This window comes from Sturnira hondurensis, unplaced genomic scaffold, assembly GCF_014824575.4.
Source record: "Sturnira hondurensis isolate 20B ecotype Veracruz unplaced genomic scaffold, ASM1482457v3 Scaffold0003693, whole genome shotgun sequence".
NCBI lineage: Eukaryota > Metazoa > Chordata > Mammalia > Chiroptera > Phyllostomidae > Sturnira > Sturnira hondurensis.
In genome coordinates, this window is record NW_028076324.1 from 9754221 (window position 1) to 9768714 (window position 14494).

Below are 14494 nucleotides of genomic sequence, written 5' to 3' on the forward strand. Positions count from 1 at the left end.
AAAGCAGGCAGGGCTGAGTCCCAAGGAAGCCCAGGGCCATCCTGACCTGATTGAATCAGAATATGGTTCCCCAACACCCTGCCTGGCCTCCAGGGAGTCTGAGGGGCAGCCAAGGATGTGGTCAGGGCATGGGAGCGCCCCCATGAGACTGTCCTGTGGCCCTTGCTCTGCCTGTTATCTCCCCAGTTCTGACCAGTGGAGAAACCACAGCAAGGCCAGCTCCTGGGGGTCCAGGGAGGTGGGCACGGAGGGGCTGACCCATCTAACTTCTTTCTCCTAGATCCTGCCCCTGTGGTTTCCACGACATTCATTTGTACTAAAGTGTGAACTTGCACTCCAGGAAGCACAGCTGAAGGGGCAACGCTTAACCCAAGCAGGCTGGGCACTGAAGGTAGAACTACAGACAGGATGTCAAGCTGGTGGGGGCAGGCATCACTCCTTTCAAATTTCCATCCCTGGCTTGTGCCATGTGGTCACTCAGCCCTGGCCCCCAGCACCCTGCACCTGAGGCCGTCCCCGATCAGAATAGAGGCCATGGGCCTTTGGGCAGCATGAAGCACCTTTATTCTGGAGAGCATACCCCAAACAGCAAAGCAAGTGGTCTGGCAGGCCCAGCTGGTGCAACCCAGTCCTGGGGGCCCCTCAGTCCAGGATGTGCAAGCTGGGGGAGCAGGGGAGTGCTCCTTTTCCAAAACCCCAAATAGAAGCCATTGGGCAAATTGTGTGTTTCTCCAAGATTTGATCGGCTTCTTGGGGTGAGAGAACAGGTGACCACAGACAGATGAACCCAGCTGAGGACTAGTCAGACCAGGATTAGGTCTGACCCATATGTACCCATATGCCCAAGGGACACACTGGGGAGGATCTGATATCAGTGAAGGCGGCCTAGATTCAGAATTCCGACGGAACCCCCCAAATCCGTGCCTGGGCCAAGGTTAAGGCATTCGGTGTTAGTGCTTCTGCATGGCCACTAGAGGGCAGCAGTATATAGAGGTGAAGGCAGCCTTCTGCCTCTGGCTGCAAGGCCCAGTCCGCTCAGAAGTCCAGCTCTGGCATCAGGGTGTGCTTGGGGCTGCTGGGGGGCTCAGGCTCCTCCTCTGGAATGTCCTCCGGGAAACGTGTCCCGTCCCGGTGCTGGGCCTGCCAGGCTCTCTGCTGCGCCGGCCAGTCCAGGTGAGCCCAGCGAGGGTCAGGGCTCCCCACGACCTCGTCCACTAGGTTTTCCAGGCCTGGTGGGGGCGCCGACCGCTCCAGGAGAATGGGCGAGAAGGGCCCCACGAGCCATGGCAGTGGCACGGCCTGCACCACCAGCTCTAGCAGCTCGTCCACGCAGGCGTGGGCCCGAGCCACTCTGCCCCGTCCCTCAGCCAACGCCGCCGCAGGCACGTCCCCGAAGCAGCGCGCGTCGGCAAAGGCCGCCTGCAGGGCATCCACGCTGCGCCGGACCTCGGCCACCTTATCCTGGGCGCCCGGGGGCAGGCCCCGCACGCTGGTCTCCAGTGCGTCCACTGAGCCCTGTAGCTCCTGCATCAGACTTCGGGACAATACCAGCGTTTCCAGCTCCGCCTGCGGGGAGGGGCGGAGAGGGGCGGGGCCTCGGTGTCTGGGAGGGACACTTGCTGAGACCACAGCCCTGCCTCTGTTTCCCCCATGGACACAAGACACCCTGCCTTCCCGAAAGTGGGAATCAGGGGAAGGTTTCCCTAAATGACCCACAGTGAGACTTTCCTTGCCTCAGTTTCCTCCATGGACACTTCAACCAGCTGACCTCACTAGTTGGTTAGATGCAGCTCCAGATGGGCCCCTGGCAACCCTGGGGGGACCCAGAACCACCTCCTACACCCCCGCCGTCCTACCTGGCTGCGGCGGCGGCCATTCTCCAGGGCACCAAAGTTCCAGTCCCCCCACAGCTCGTGCACTTTCCCAGAGCGGGCCGGGGCGGTGGGGGTCACCCCACACCGCACGAGGTCAATCTGTGGGGGTGGGAGAAGTGGTCATCAGAAGTGGAGGATTTGGGGGGTTGGATTTGACCTTATTAAGCATCTAGGGAACACCTGTGAGCAATCTTTCACACCTGCTGATGCAGCCTGTTCACTGTCTCCTCTGCCCTCTGGCAGGCCCTGCGTCCGTCGTTCCTTGGAGCTCAGACTCACTGCCTGGCGTTTGCTCGTGCTGGTCCCTCTGCCGGATACACTCTTCCCTCCACCCTACCCCCCACCCCTCTTCCTGGTTTGCTCCAGTTTTAGTCTCAATGCAGACGTCACCCCTCCAGGAGGTCCTCCCTCCTCCCCTCCTCGTGGGGTAGATCCCTCCTCTGGGTCCCACAAACACCTGCTGTGTTCCCCATTATGACCTCGATCTCACAACAGGACTGTGAGTATCTTAAAGAGGCCACAGTGCCTTCAGTACCCAGGACAGGGAATGTATTAGAAAATAAACAAGTAAATCATGGCCCATCAATACAATGAAATAATATTAAGCCACGAAAAGGAAGTTCTGATACATGCTACAGAATTGATGAACCTTGAGGATATTATTCTCAGTGAAAACAGACCTACTCAGGGACTCACAGGCGCCCTTTAGTGGCTGCTATGGGGAGGACAGTTGGGTCCAGGAGAATAGCTGGGGGACTAGGTGAGCAATTGTGGAGGCTGGGTACAGGTGGATGGAGGAAGAGGAGGGAGGAGATGTGGGTAGATTCAGGACAGACTTTGAGGACAGAGTTCATAGTGTGGCCGATGTGTCAGATGTGGGAGGGGATGAGAATATGGAGCTGCAGGCAGTTGAGGTGGGAAGAGGGGATGTGAGATAAGAAGGTTGGGGCATCTGAATTTATGGAGCCCAGAAAGCAGGCTGAAGGAGAGGGACCTGTCACGTCCCTTTAGAGCAAGGAGGAATGGACGATGTTGGAAGAAGCTGGCTGTGAGCTGGAGCCTAAAGATTGGGGAAGACTGGTGACAGGAGAGTGAAGGAAAAGGTGCCTTCTCTCTCTCTCTGGACCTGTCTTAATTGCCTAGAAGTTCCAACTCCCTCCTCTCCTCCTCCACCAAACCCCTTCCTTACCCCCCAGGCTGACTCGCGGCAGTCCCTGAGCTTCCCCAGCCCCGGGCAGCGCCCCTCCCCAACCCTGAACACACACACCTAGAGGCAGCTGGGCACAGTTCTGCCTCCCCCTTCAGTCTAGCATGGGACCAGGTACTCAGCTGGTGCTCCATCCATGCTTAGTGGCCTGCATTACAGGGTGGGGCAGGCGGAGGGCTCTCACCAGCTCCAGCATCTCCTGCAGCTGGGCCAGTGTGTCCTGGGCATGATGTTTCTTCTGCCTCAGTTTCCCCAGAGAGTGCTCATAGGCCAGGTGGCGGAGCCGTGTTGACAGGGAGCCCAGGCGCACGAAGTAGCCCTGATGTCTCCTCTGCTCTTCCACTGAGCCCACTTCCGGGCCTTCGGCCTCCATGGCCAGTGCCGCTGGAGGACAGAATGGGGGACAGGGGTCAGCATAGATACCACCTCCATGTCTGTTCACTCTCCTTCTGCATGGACAAGCCCATGGGCTCCCAAATTTATAGTTTCCCTTTATCACTAGCAACTCATTCAACCTTCCCTAAACCCTGTGATGTAGGGACTTTTATTAGCCCCATTTCACAGATGGGGAAGACTGAGGAAGAGAGAGGTGAAGTCCTACAGTGTGCAAAAAACAGAACTGGGGTTCAAACCTAGACACTGGCTCTAGACTATTCTTTCTTTTTTTTTAAAAGATTACTTATTTATTTATTTTTAGAGGGGAAGAGAAAGGAGGGAGAGAAATATCAATGTTTGGTTGCCTCTCGTGCGTCCCCTGCTGGGAACTGGTCTGCAACCCAGGCATGTGCCCTGACTGGGAATCGAACCACGATCATGTGGTTTGCAGGCCCGCGCTCAATCCACTGAGCTACACCAGCCAGGGCTTCTAGACTATTCTTTAAAAAATTTTTTTTTGCTTTGGCTAGTGTGGCTCAGTGGATTGAGTACTGGCTTGCAAACCAAAAGGTCATGGGTTTGATTCCCAGTCACGGCACATGTCTGGGTTGCGGGCTAGGTTCCCAGGACAGGGTGCATGAGAGGCAACCACAGACTGATGTGTCTCTCTTTCCAGAGGAAGGGAGGGAGAGAAAAAGGGAGAGAAACATGGATGCGAGAGAGAAACATCAATCGTTTGCCTCTTGCACACTCTCAACCAGGGACTGAACCTGCAACCCAGGCATGGCCTTGACCAGGAATTGAACCTATGGCCTTTCAGTTTATGGGACGATGTCCAACTAACTGAGCCACATCAGTCAGGGCTAGACTATTTTTTTTGGAAGATTTTATTTATCTTTAGAGAGGGGAAGGAAGGGAGAAAGAGAGGGAGAGAGCACCTACTATGTGCTAGGCACTTATGATACATTCTTTAAAAGGCAGTTTAATACATTGGCTAAGAATAATCTAGCCCTGGCTGGTATAGCTCAATGGATTGAGTGCAGGCCTGCGAACCACACGATTGTGGTTCGATTCCCAGTCAGGGCACATGCCTGGGTTGCAGGCCAGTTCCCAGCAGGGGACACATGAGAGGCAACCACACATTGATATTTCTCACTCTCTCTCCTTCCCGTCCCCTCTAAAGATAAATAAGTAAAATCTTTAAAAAAAGAAAGAAAAATCAGAAAGTACTAATCATGCAAGACGCAATTTTCTCTATTGAAATAAAAGCTTCTGTTCATCAAAAGGCATTACAAAATGAAAAGAAGCAAACTGAGGTACTTATAATACAAATAACTGACCAAAAAAAAAAGTACAGTCTGGCCCTGGCCCGGCTGGTGCGGCTACGTAGGTGCCCCGGAAACACCTCACAGCCTTTGTGCCCAGGAGGAAGCCCGTGAACACGTTTCCTGGCATCGAGAAGCAGGGGTTGAGCAGTCAGGTTGTGTCCAGGGCCAGCAGACAATACTGGGACGTTGGAGACGCTATTGAACCCGAGTGTCTAGTTTTGCAAGGCAAGGCAGAACTCAGGATGTGTGGGGAAAAATCTGGTTGTTAAATGCATACAATAAATCAAAAGATTTTAAAGGCATTGTACAGTCCAGACGATATAATTTGGAGGGCTAGCGGTTCGAGACCATGACTCTCTCAAGTCTTTAAGCCAATTATGTCCTTGGGGTCTGGGTGGTCTGTTTCTAGGAGGATGTGGGCTGGGGGGCCATGGAAGTAGAGTGGGAGGTCAGGGCTAGGCTCCAGCTCCACGTTCCTGCTGATCAGTCATGTCCTTGAGCAAGTCCTGAACCTCTCTGATCTGTGACCTCTGGGGATGTGGACTGGGCAGGAGGACTCGGGGGTGGGGTGGGGAGGGCACTGGCCTCACCAAGCTCCTCCTCGGTCATGGGCAGGAAGTGGTCCACCAGCTCCTCCGACTTGCCCAGCACGACGTCCACGGCATGGCTCATGGAACGCTTTAGCTCCACACTCCAGCGCCGGCTCTGCCGTGCCAGGCCCACCACGCCCGTCATGCTGCTGGCCACTGCATCCTTGGCTGAGGTTACCACCTAGAGGGAAGGGCCCCTGATCCAGGTGCTGTTAGATTCTGGCTACCTTCCCTAGCTCCTGGGGCCAGGGGTCAGGGATTCCTGGCCAATCCCCAGCTCTGGGCCAGAATTCCTCCTCTATAAATTGGGGTGGGGGGATCTCCCTCACAAGGTGGTTGAAGGGGTTCCCAGCACCTGCTGGCACATATTAAGTGCTCAATAAATGTGGGTGCCAATTATCTTCCTCTGGCTGGTATTTTTTGAGGTGACCAAAGTCCCAGGGTCTGGTTGGCAGAGGGGTTCAGGCTGGGCCTGGGAGGAGGCAGTCTTCCTCCCTCCCACTCCCTGCAAGTCCCCAGGGTCTGGTGCCTTACCATGTCCGAAGGTTGCTGGAGAAAGGGTAGCTTCTCCTCTAGCTTGTCTAGGCCCCTGCAGGCAAGATCATTCACTGTAGCCACTGGAGAGAGACAGAGAAAGAGAGAGAGGCGGGGAGAGTCTGGAAGATGACAAGGGAGATACAGAGGAACGTAGAAGCAGGGAATGCTGGAGGGAGAAGCAGGGGAAGTGAGAGAAGGAGAACAGGGAGGGAGGGAGGGAGGGAGGGAGAGACAAGACAGGGAGAGGTCAAGGAAGCCCTGCTTGCCAGGGACAACCCGCTGGTCCCCTGAGGGGCTGGAGACCCTGTGCATGTGTGTAGGCCATCCAGCTGGGCCCTGCCCCTCTGCCTTCCCACCTCTGCTCTGCCACTGGCTTCTGCCAGCACCAAGGTGACTCCACACCGCTGCTCAGCTCAGATGCCGCAGCAGCGGGCAGGCTCAAGGTCATTCAAACCAGCAAAAGAAATAGGGAGGCCCTGGGCTGGGCCCCTCAGGTGACCCCCTTCTTCTGTCAGAGGTGAGACGGAGAGCCTTTCTGCCCTCCCCCCATCAGGCTGTCGGGTTAGACTCCTGAGCTGGTCACAGGTCTAGGAAAACGTGGGGCTCAGGGCAGGTGGAGGCAAGGACAAAGGGGCAGATGGGGGAGGGAGGATGGGCAGGCAAAGGGAACCCAAGGCACAGCAGGCCAACCAACAAGGGAGGACGACATCAAGACAGATGGAATGGGGACAGAAGGAGGGGACCACAAGTAAACTGCATAGTGGGACAGGCAAAATAGGACTGAGCGAGGAGAACATGGGTGGATGCAGGGAAGGCAGTCAGACTGAAGGCACACAGGATAGGTAAGACTGCGGAGGGATGCCCAGATCCTGGGGTCCACCCTAGGGCGTGCCATGCAGATGGAGCAGGAGAGGGTGGAACCACGGGGCAACAAAAGGACTCTGGCCAGGGGGACTCACGCTGAGGCTGCAGGTGGCTGAGCAGTGGCTGGGCGTGGTCCAGGGCGCTGGTGGTGAGGCTGCACACACAGTGCTCAGCTAGGCGGCAGGCAGAGCCCAGCAGCGGGTGCCTATTCTTGGCTGCACTATATGCACCAGAGACGGCAGTGCATGTGGCCCGGACCAGGGGCAGGGCCACGACTCGCTGCACCGCGCTCTGTGGGAAGGGGAAACGTCAAAAGGGTCCCCAGGGAGGTGGGAGTCTCAGCCACCCTTTAGCCGACTTTCTCTCTGGCCAGAATGAGGGGTGGGCATGAGGGCGTATCCAGCACCTGGCTGTGTCCAGCAGAGGAAACCCCCAGGAAGGTGTTCACAGGCTCCTGTCCTCAATAGCACACGCACAGCATGACAAGTCTGAAAGAGTCTGGTGGCTAAGGGCACATGGCCTTTCGAGCAAAACTGCCTGTATTCAGTTGTGGTTCGGCCACCTCCACAGCTCGGGCAAGTGAGTGAACTGCTTGGTGCCTTGGTCTCCACTCTGTAAAACTGGATTCCAGGGCTATGACTGACATGCTGGGGGCCAATGTATGTGAAGTCCTCAGAACAGTGACTCATGCAGAGTAGGGGCTGTGAGTGCTGCAGTCACCGCTGCGGTTGTTAAGGTCGCCATGATGCTGGGCGGAGAAACAAGGAGGTGTGGGCGGGGAGACCCAGAGTGGGAGAGGCAAGGTTGGGCAGGGGCCAGGTAAACCAGCTGGGTCTGCTTGGAGAGAGACCCTTCCCTGGGCTTCTCTGTGCTTTGCTGGGAAAGGGTACGAGGTGCTGAGATACCAGCCTCCATGGTCCAAAATGCTCTAAGAGTGAGGTGCTCGCATCAAAGATAGAGGCGGTAGGGGGTAACCAGCCTGCAGCTGTTCAGAGAGGGACTGTACCCCACTCTTGCCCATGCCCTGCTCCACAGGAGGTGCACCCCCTCACCTGCTGGTCCTGCTCACACAAGCTGGGTCTGTGGGCCTGAGCCGCCTCATCCTCTGACATGCCTGCTGCAAACAAGGTCACCTGGGGACCAGGACAGAGTGAAGGGGGTCAGCCCTCCCAGCTCCCTCCCAGGCCTTGGGTTCTGTCTGCAGCCTAAGAGCCTCTGTGACTCCAGGAAGTCTTGTTCCTTCTTGGGGCCTCAGTTTCTTCATCTGAAAAATGGGGTGATGATAATACTTTTCTCAGAATGTCATGAGGCTCACAGTGCATGCACAGGACTCTGCACATGGTAGGTACACATGATAGAGCCTCTGGCGAGGGGGTGGCTCTGTAGTGATTCAAAGCATGGGCTCAGGGTTTGAGTGCTGCCATTATCTGCTGTGTGGCTTTGGGCAAGTGCCTTCACCTCCCTGGGCTGTTCGCTCTTCTGCAAAGTAGGGAAGGTTCTTGCTGTCCCTGCCCTGCACAGAACTGCACAAGCAGCCCCCTACAGGGATGCAGGTGGTAACTGGAGAATCCCAATAAACTCGGTCAGTTTGACAGTCAGGAAAAACTGAGGCACACAGCGGTCCATGCTGGGCCCAAGGTCACTCAGCTTAAGCTTGACTCAGAGTAGAGAGTTCGACCTCAGACTCCCCGCCGGCAGTTCATCCCCACTCCAGGCCTTCAGAGCCGTGGTCCCCGCCCACCGGGGTCCTGAGTTTCAGCCAACTGGGCCAAGGGTCTCAGCCACCTGCTCCGGCCTGTCACCTCTCTCTTGCTGAACTCTCCCCTGCTCACCCAATTCAGGACCTCCCGGGCCTGCGGAGAGCTTTTGGACGCCACCCGCGTGGCACTCACCTGGGTGTATGCAGCCTCAGCCCCCAGGTACCTCCACGGACCCCCGACGTGGGCTCCAGTCTCCACCCCCTGCCAGCCCCTCTCGCCTTATAGTGGCTTCGGAGGCGGAGCCTCTGGAGACCAACCAATAGAGAGAGACCGTGAAGGGGCGTGCCTCTGGGGCGGGGCTCCAGGCCCACTTGCTCTTCTCTGATGCTCCCAGAGCCCTGTGCGGTTGCCAAAGCAGCTTGGGGACGCTGGATGCCCATGGGTCGAGCTACTTCCGTGTCACCCTCAGTGGAGGGTGATCACAGCCCCCACCTCCACACCCAGTGACCTCAGGCAAGTCCTTAACGTTGTTCTTTTTTTTTTTCTCCCAATCCGCTGCTTAACTAAACCAGGAGCCTGGCCGGCCCATTCCCTTAGATTCTCGTTTTACAGATGAGCAAATTGAGACTCAGAATGCTTAAACCGCTCGCCCTGGGTCCCACAGCGATTGAAGGATTTTATTTAAACCCAGCTCTGCCAGGCTGCAGACCCTGGCTTTTTCATCATCGTGGCTAGAATGACCACCAAAGGGCATGGCATACCTCCCTGGGGACTGGAAACCCGAGCATGGCCCCGAAGTTCCCCGGACCCCCAGATCTGACCCTCGCTCCCAGTATGCCCAGCGTTGTGTCAGCAGGTGGCTCCAGGTTCTGCGTCGTGAGAATGCAGCTCCCTGGGCTTTTGCCCTTCTGTTCAGCCTCATCCAGCCTGCCCACACTTGCCCAGGGTGGCTGCCCCCTGGGTTATCACTGGCCAGCATGACAAATTGTTTGGAGACCTGAAGCAATCTGGTTTAATTTAAACCTTCCCCAGGGCACAAGCTCTGGCAGGAATCCACCAGTAAAATGACACCCTGGGCAACGGTCAGGGTTTTATTTCCAGTTAAGGCTCAGGATAGAAGGGAGGAGGAGGACCAGCCACAGGCCATCAGATCCCAATTGCCATCCATTTGGAATTTCAAGTCCAGCACCCCACGCCCTGGCTCAAGTCTCTTCTTTCCTCCTTCATCCTGGAGGCTTAGGAAGTTGCAGGAAGACAGTGACTTGGGAGATGTAGGAACACAGTGCATGCTAATTTGTCCAATTCTGTTGGACAATTATATATTAACCCCCTTGGGTCTGACCCCTAAGGGATGAATAAGAGGCAACTCAGGCCCTGCACTCAGAGAGCCCCCCTAAACTGGGGGGGAGAGAGAGAGCCAAAGCCAGGTACAGACAGCCCCAGCGTGGCCCGGGCTGTGCCAGAGGGAGGAAAGGGGAGCTGAGGGAAAGGGGGACCAAGAGATCTGCGAAACGGGGAAGGCGTTCCCAGAAGAGGATGCGGCTTGAGCAAAGGCAAGGAAGTCACAGGGCCTAAGAAGTGTTTTGGGAACTGTGGGCAACATGGGTCCAGCAATTATGCACAGCCTGCCTCACCCTTCAAAGGGGCAATTAATTGCCCAGTGGGGTACAGTATTCTATCAGGCCGTCCCTACCCCTCTCCACCCCAGCCTTAAGCTTCAAATGGGTTATGGCCACGGCCAGTAGTGTCTTGCCCTTCACAGCTTTAGGCTCAGCACAACATGTGTTATTCCAGAAGAACATCTTGTCTTTATTGTCCACAAGCCACTGATAGAGGTCGTCCAAGTTTTGGTCACAGACCCAGGGGTTACCGGAGATGTCAAAGCCATCCTTCATGTCCTGGGCTGCTCTGGGCTTCCCCAGGGATGCCCAGAGTCCCTTGGGCACGCTGGTCAGTAGATTGTTGGAGAGATCCAGCATGTCCAGCTGCTTCAGACCTTGGAAGGTGCTGGCTGCCACTGTGGCCAGCTGGTTATTACTCAGGAAAAGGTGGTGCAGGTTTGGCTGGGGCGCCAGCAGGCCCTCTTCCAGTGCTCGCAATCTATTGCCTTCCAGGTGCAGCTGCTCCAACTTCAGGGGACCCCTCAGAAGGTCAGGGGGCAAAGTTTCCAGCTGGTTCTTGCTAAGGTCAAGGATGCGCAGATGGGTGAAGTTGGCCAGCAGGCCATTGGGCAGGGTCCAGAGGCGGTTTCCAGAGAGGTCCAGATGCCCCAGGGCTTTCAGGCCATATAGCCATGAGGCTTCCAGGACTTCCAGCTGGTTCTCTGTCAGCACCAGGGTGTGGAGGGCAGCTGAGTTCTGGAAGAGCCCCGGGGGCAGCCGGGTGAGGGCGTTGCGGGTCAGATCGAGCACCTTCAGCTGAGGCACAGGTAACAGAAACTTGGCTGAGAGGTTCTTCAGCCCGTTGCTGGAAAGGTGCAGTTCCCGGAGGTTAGACACGTTCTGGAGTATGTCAGGTGGCAGCTGGGTGAGGTTGTAGAACTCCACAGCCAGGAAGGTGGCGTCGGCTCGGAGGTAACTCAAGAATTTGGCAGGTGGCTGGCAGATGACAGTGCTGCCGTTTTCTGACTGGAACACGAGGCAGGCTTCAGGGGTTGGGGTGGCCCCCTGGGCTGAGGGGGCCACAATGATTAGCAGCAGGAACAGGGTTCTAGAAAGAAGGGGGTCCAAGCCCCTTGGGCTACAGGCAATGACAGAAGGTGCTTAATGAGCCAGAATAAAAATATACCCATCTCAGTGAAACGATACCCAGAATCTGCCCCCTTCTCATCTGTACTTCCACCCCGCACCCTCATTGCCTCGCTGGACTAGTACCGTCACCTCCTTCTCTGCATGTTTTAAAGGCAGAGCCAGTGAGCTCCTACCCATCCTGCAAAGCCCCTAACTCCAATGCCCCCTTTTCCATGAAGCTTTCTCTGACATTCCCAAGCAGCATTCTCAGTTTTGCCTCTGAGCTCCTCCTCTTTCTGTTCAGCCCTGACTGAACCAGGCTAGGTTGTGTCCAGCTCCTTCGTGCTTCCAGCACTCAGGTGCAACCCAGGGCTCCGGGTGTGAACAGGACCCTGAATATGAAAAGTGCCTGAAGCAGGTTTGGGCACAGGCATTTGGCCTTGGGACTGGGTGGTTTACAGCTGGCACTGAAACCCTGGGTGGGCCGGGGCTTCTGCTCCTCCAGGTCCCTCCAGCAGGCCTCCAATGTTGGGGGTGGGCTCCCTCGCCCTGCCTGGGGGTCCTGCAGGCCAGTGCGTGGGTGGGAGCAAGTCTGTCCTAGTGGAGCCTGAGTGTCCGTCCGTCTGCTACAGCCAGTGGGCCTGAGGCTCAGCCCCACGGCTTCAGGGGTCGATGGAATGTCTGCACTGCCGGTTGTCCAAGCCTGCCCAGGAGTGGCAGGGGGACCTACCTCTGGTTTCGCTCTGGGCTCCAGGAGGACATGGTGGCCTCTCTCTTTTCCGTCTAGGTTCCTTTGGTCTGGTGAGTTAGCCTTATACCTGCCTGGGCTGGGGGAAGGGGCACAAACCATAGGGAAGTCCCCACCCACATCCTGTTCCTGATAGTGGCTAAACCTGAGCCAGGCAGGGCAAAGGGAGGGGTCAGGATTGCAAAATTGTTTCCCGGCAGGAGGAGGACAGCAGAGGGTCTGCCCACCCCATCTTGTCCCAGCTTCTGCCAAGTTTTCCTTCCCTGATTCCTGCTTTTGGGAAGTGGGCACCTCAGAACCTCTGGGGCCGAGTCCCCACTCCCCTCAACCCAGGAATCAAGGGTCAAACCTGGGGGATGGGGACAGCTCTTTGAGCAAGAGGTACTATTTATGACACATTTGAGCAACCGGGAAGTGCAGCGAAGAGAACAAAAAACACTTGGTCTTGAATTTATGACACGTTGTTGGATATATTTTTATTGAAATAATTTTTTAGAAATACAGTTCAGAAGTGAGTGATGCCAAAAGTCTCTGAGGTCTTTGAACAATGGTCTGGGAAGGGCTAAACTTGGTCTGAATCCCAGCTGTGCTAGGACTGCTTTGCTTTGTGGCCATGGGCAAGCAGCTTAACTTTTCTTGGCCTCTGTTTCCCCATCGGTGAAGTGGAATTCAATGTCCAAGAGCCCTGTCTATTCTTCTTTTTAATTGAATTTAATGGGGTCACACTGGTTAATAAAATCACATAGGTTTCAGGTGTTGTGCTTTCTTTCTTCATCTTAAGCTGATGCACTATTTCTTCTGGATCTTTTATTTACTAGTGAATGCATTTGGAGGCTACACATTTACCTTTAAGAACAGCTTTGGCTGCATCTCATGGGTTTGGCTATTCAGTGCTTTCATTCTTGTTGAGCTCTAAAAGTTCACGGGTGCTTTGACATCTTTATCTGTCTTGCCTGGCCACAGGCTCTTCTCCCTGGCCCCATCCATTAATGGTCTGTCCCTATTCAGCTGTGAGGATAACTGTGTTCTGTCTCAGTGGACACACAGGCTCAGAGACAAGCACACAGGCTGACAGTGACAGACACAGATAAAGAATGACAGACACACGTGACTCCACAGACATAGATACTGACACAGAGAAGGCAAAAATACGTAGAACCTAAGAGAGACACGGGCAGAGCAGGGCACACAGGACAGAATGGCAGGCCTGTGGAGATGGACACACAAAACAGACACACACCAAAGGGCCTGAGCAGATATTTCTCCAAAGAAGACATACAAATGGCCAGAAGATATATGAAAAGATCCTCAGCATCACTGATTGCCACAGAAACGCAAATCAAAACAACCATGAGATATGACCTCACACCTGGTAGAGTGGCTATTACCAGTAAGACAAGAAATAACACGTGTCAGAGAGGAGGTGGAGAAAAGGGAGCCGTCTGCACTGCTGGTGGGGACGTGGGGGTTGCGGCAGCTGCTACGGAGAACAACGTGGAGGTTCTTCGGAAGGTTAAAAATGGAGCTGCCGCACCATCCACGTCTAAGCATTTATCTGAAGTAAATGGAATCACTATCTCTAGCTGTCTGCACCCTCATGGCTATTGCAACATTACTCTCTCTCTCTCACACACACACACACACACAGAGGAATATTACCCGGCCATAAAATAAGACACAAATCCTGCCATTTGCAACAACATGAGCGAACCTTGAGGGCATTATGCTAAGTGAAATAAGTCAGAGAAAGACAAATACTGTGTGATTTCATTTACATGTGGGATCTGAAAAAAAAAACAGGCTCCTAGACCCCGATAGTAGACCGGTTCTTGCCAGGGGCTGGGGTGAGGGACGGGAGGTGTCGGCCTAAGGGCACAGATGGTGGTTACAGTAAGATCTGGGACCTAAAATACAGCAGCAGCAACTAGTCGAGAACACTGCTTTGTGTACTAGACAGCAGCTGAGACAGTGCATTGTAAATGTTCTGACCACACACTAACAGGCAACTGTGTGAGGTAATGGATGCGTTAACCCTTTTGTGGTCGTCACCTTGCAATATACACATATATCAGATTATCGAGTTGTGCACCTGAAACTTACATGATGTCATCTGTCAGCTATACCTCAAGCTGAAAAAAAAAACAGACATACACAGATTCAGGAGGAGCTGTGAGATGCCGTCACAGTGTTTCAAGTTTCTTTGTTGATTATCCGTTTCCCCCATGGCAAGGGGAAACTGGGTCTGTCTTGTTCGCACAGTAGGTGCTTCACTGACAGGCTGGAAGGGAGGGTTGTGAGCTGTAATGACATAATGCTGAAGCATCCTCTTAAAATGAAATCAGATCACGTCTCCTGCCTGAGACCCTCTGGTGACTTCCCGTCTAACTTAAAACTCTGAAGGCTGGGTGAGTGTGGAGCAGGATGAGGAGTTAGTGCTTCATGAGGGCGGAGTTTTTGTTTGGGAAGGTGAGAAAGTGCTGGAGATGGACGGTGGGGATGGTCGCCCAACGGCATGAATGGACTTCATGCCACTGAATTGAAC

At 54.9% G+C, this 14494-nt stretch overlaps 2 protein-coding genes across 2 annotated transcripts; both read right to left on the reverse strand.

The window, feature by feature from the left end:
• Positions 1-541: 541 nt before the first annotated feature.
• Positions 542-8738, reverse strand: PLIN5 (perilipin 5). Its single transcript, XM_037042604.1, has 8 exons — positions 8668-8738; positions 7828-7908; positions 6871-7066; positions 5909-5991; positions 5375-5555; positions 3266-3465; positions 1857-1973; positions 542-1566 (listed from the first exon to the last, which is right to left on the reverse strand). The coding sequence occupies exons 2-8, from the start codon at positions 7885-7887 to the stop codon at positions 1036-1038; spliced, it is 1368 nt and encodes a 455-aa protein (XP_036898499.1). The 5' UTR covers positions 7888-7908; positions 8668-8738; the 3' UTR covers positions 542-1035.
• An 815-nt stretch (positions 8739-9553) lies between these two features.
• LRG1 (leucine rich alpha-2-glycoprotein 1) lies at positions 9554-12049 on the reverse strand. Its single transcript, XM_037042605.1, has 2 exons — positions 11935-12049; positions 9554-11214 (listed from the first exon to the last, which is right to left on the reverse strand). The coding sequence occupies exons 1-2, from the start codon at positions 11964-11966 to the stop codon at positions 10125-10127; spliced, it is 1122 nt and encodes a 373-aa protein (XP_036898500.1). The 5' UTR covers positions 11967-12049; the 3' UTR covers positions 9554-10124.
• Positions 12050-14494: the final 2445 nt, after the last annotated feature.

Bases quoted from the DNA above. Each gene is read 5' to 3' on its own strand.
- PLIN5 (XM_037042604.1), bottom strand. From the start codon at position 7,887: ATGTCAGAGGATGAGGCGGCTCAGGCCCACAGACCCAGCTTGTGTGAG. The intron at 7,067-7,827 runs GTGAGGGGGTGC...CCCTTCCCACAG, and splicing joins TGTGTGAGCAGGACCAGCAG to AGCGCGGTGCAGCGAGTCGT. The intron at 5,556-5,908 runs GTAAGGCACCAG...CCTTCCCTCTAG, and splicing joins TCCAGCAACCTTCGGACATG to GTGGTAACCTCAGCCAAGGA.
- LRG1 (XM_037042605.1), bottom strand. From the start codon at position 11,966: ATGTCCTCCTGGAGCCCAGAGCGAAACCAGAG. The intron at 11,215-11,934 runs GTAGGTCCCCCT...CATTGCCTGTAG, and splicing joins AGCCCAGAGCGAAACCAGAG to CCCAAGGGGCTTGGACCCCC.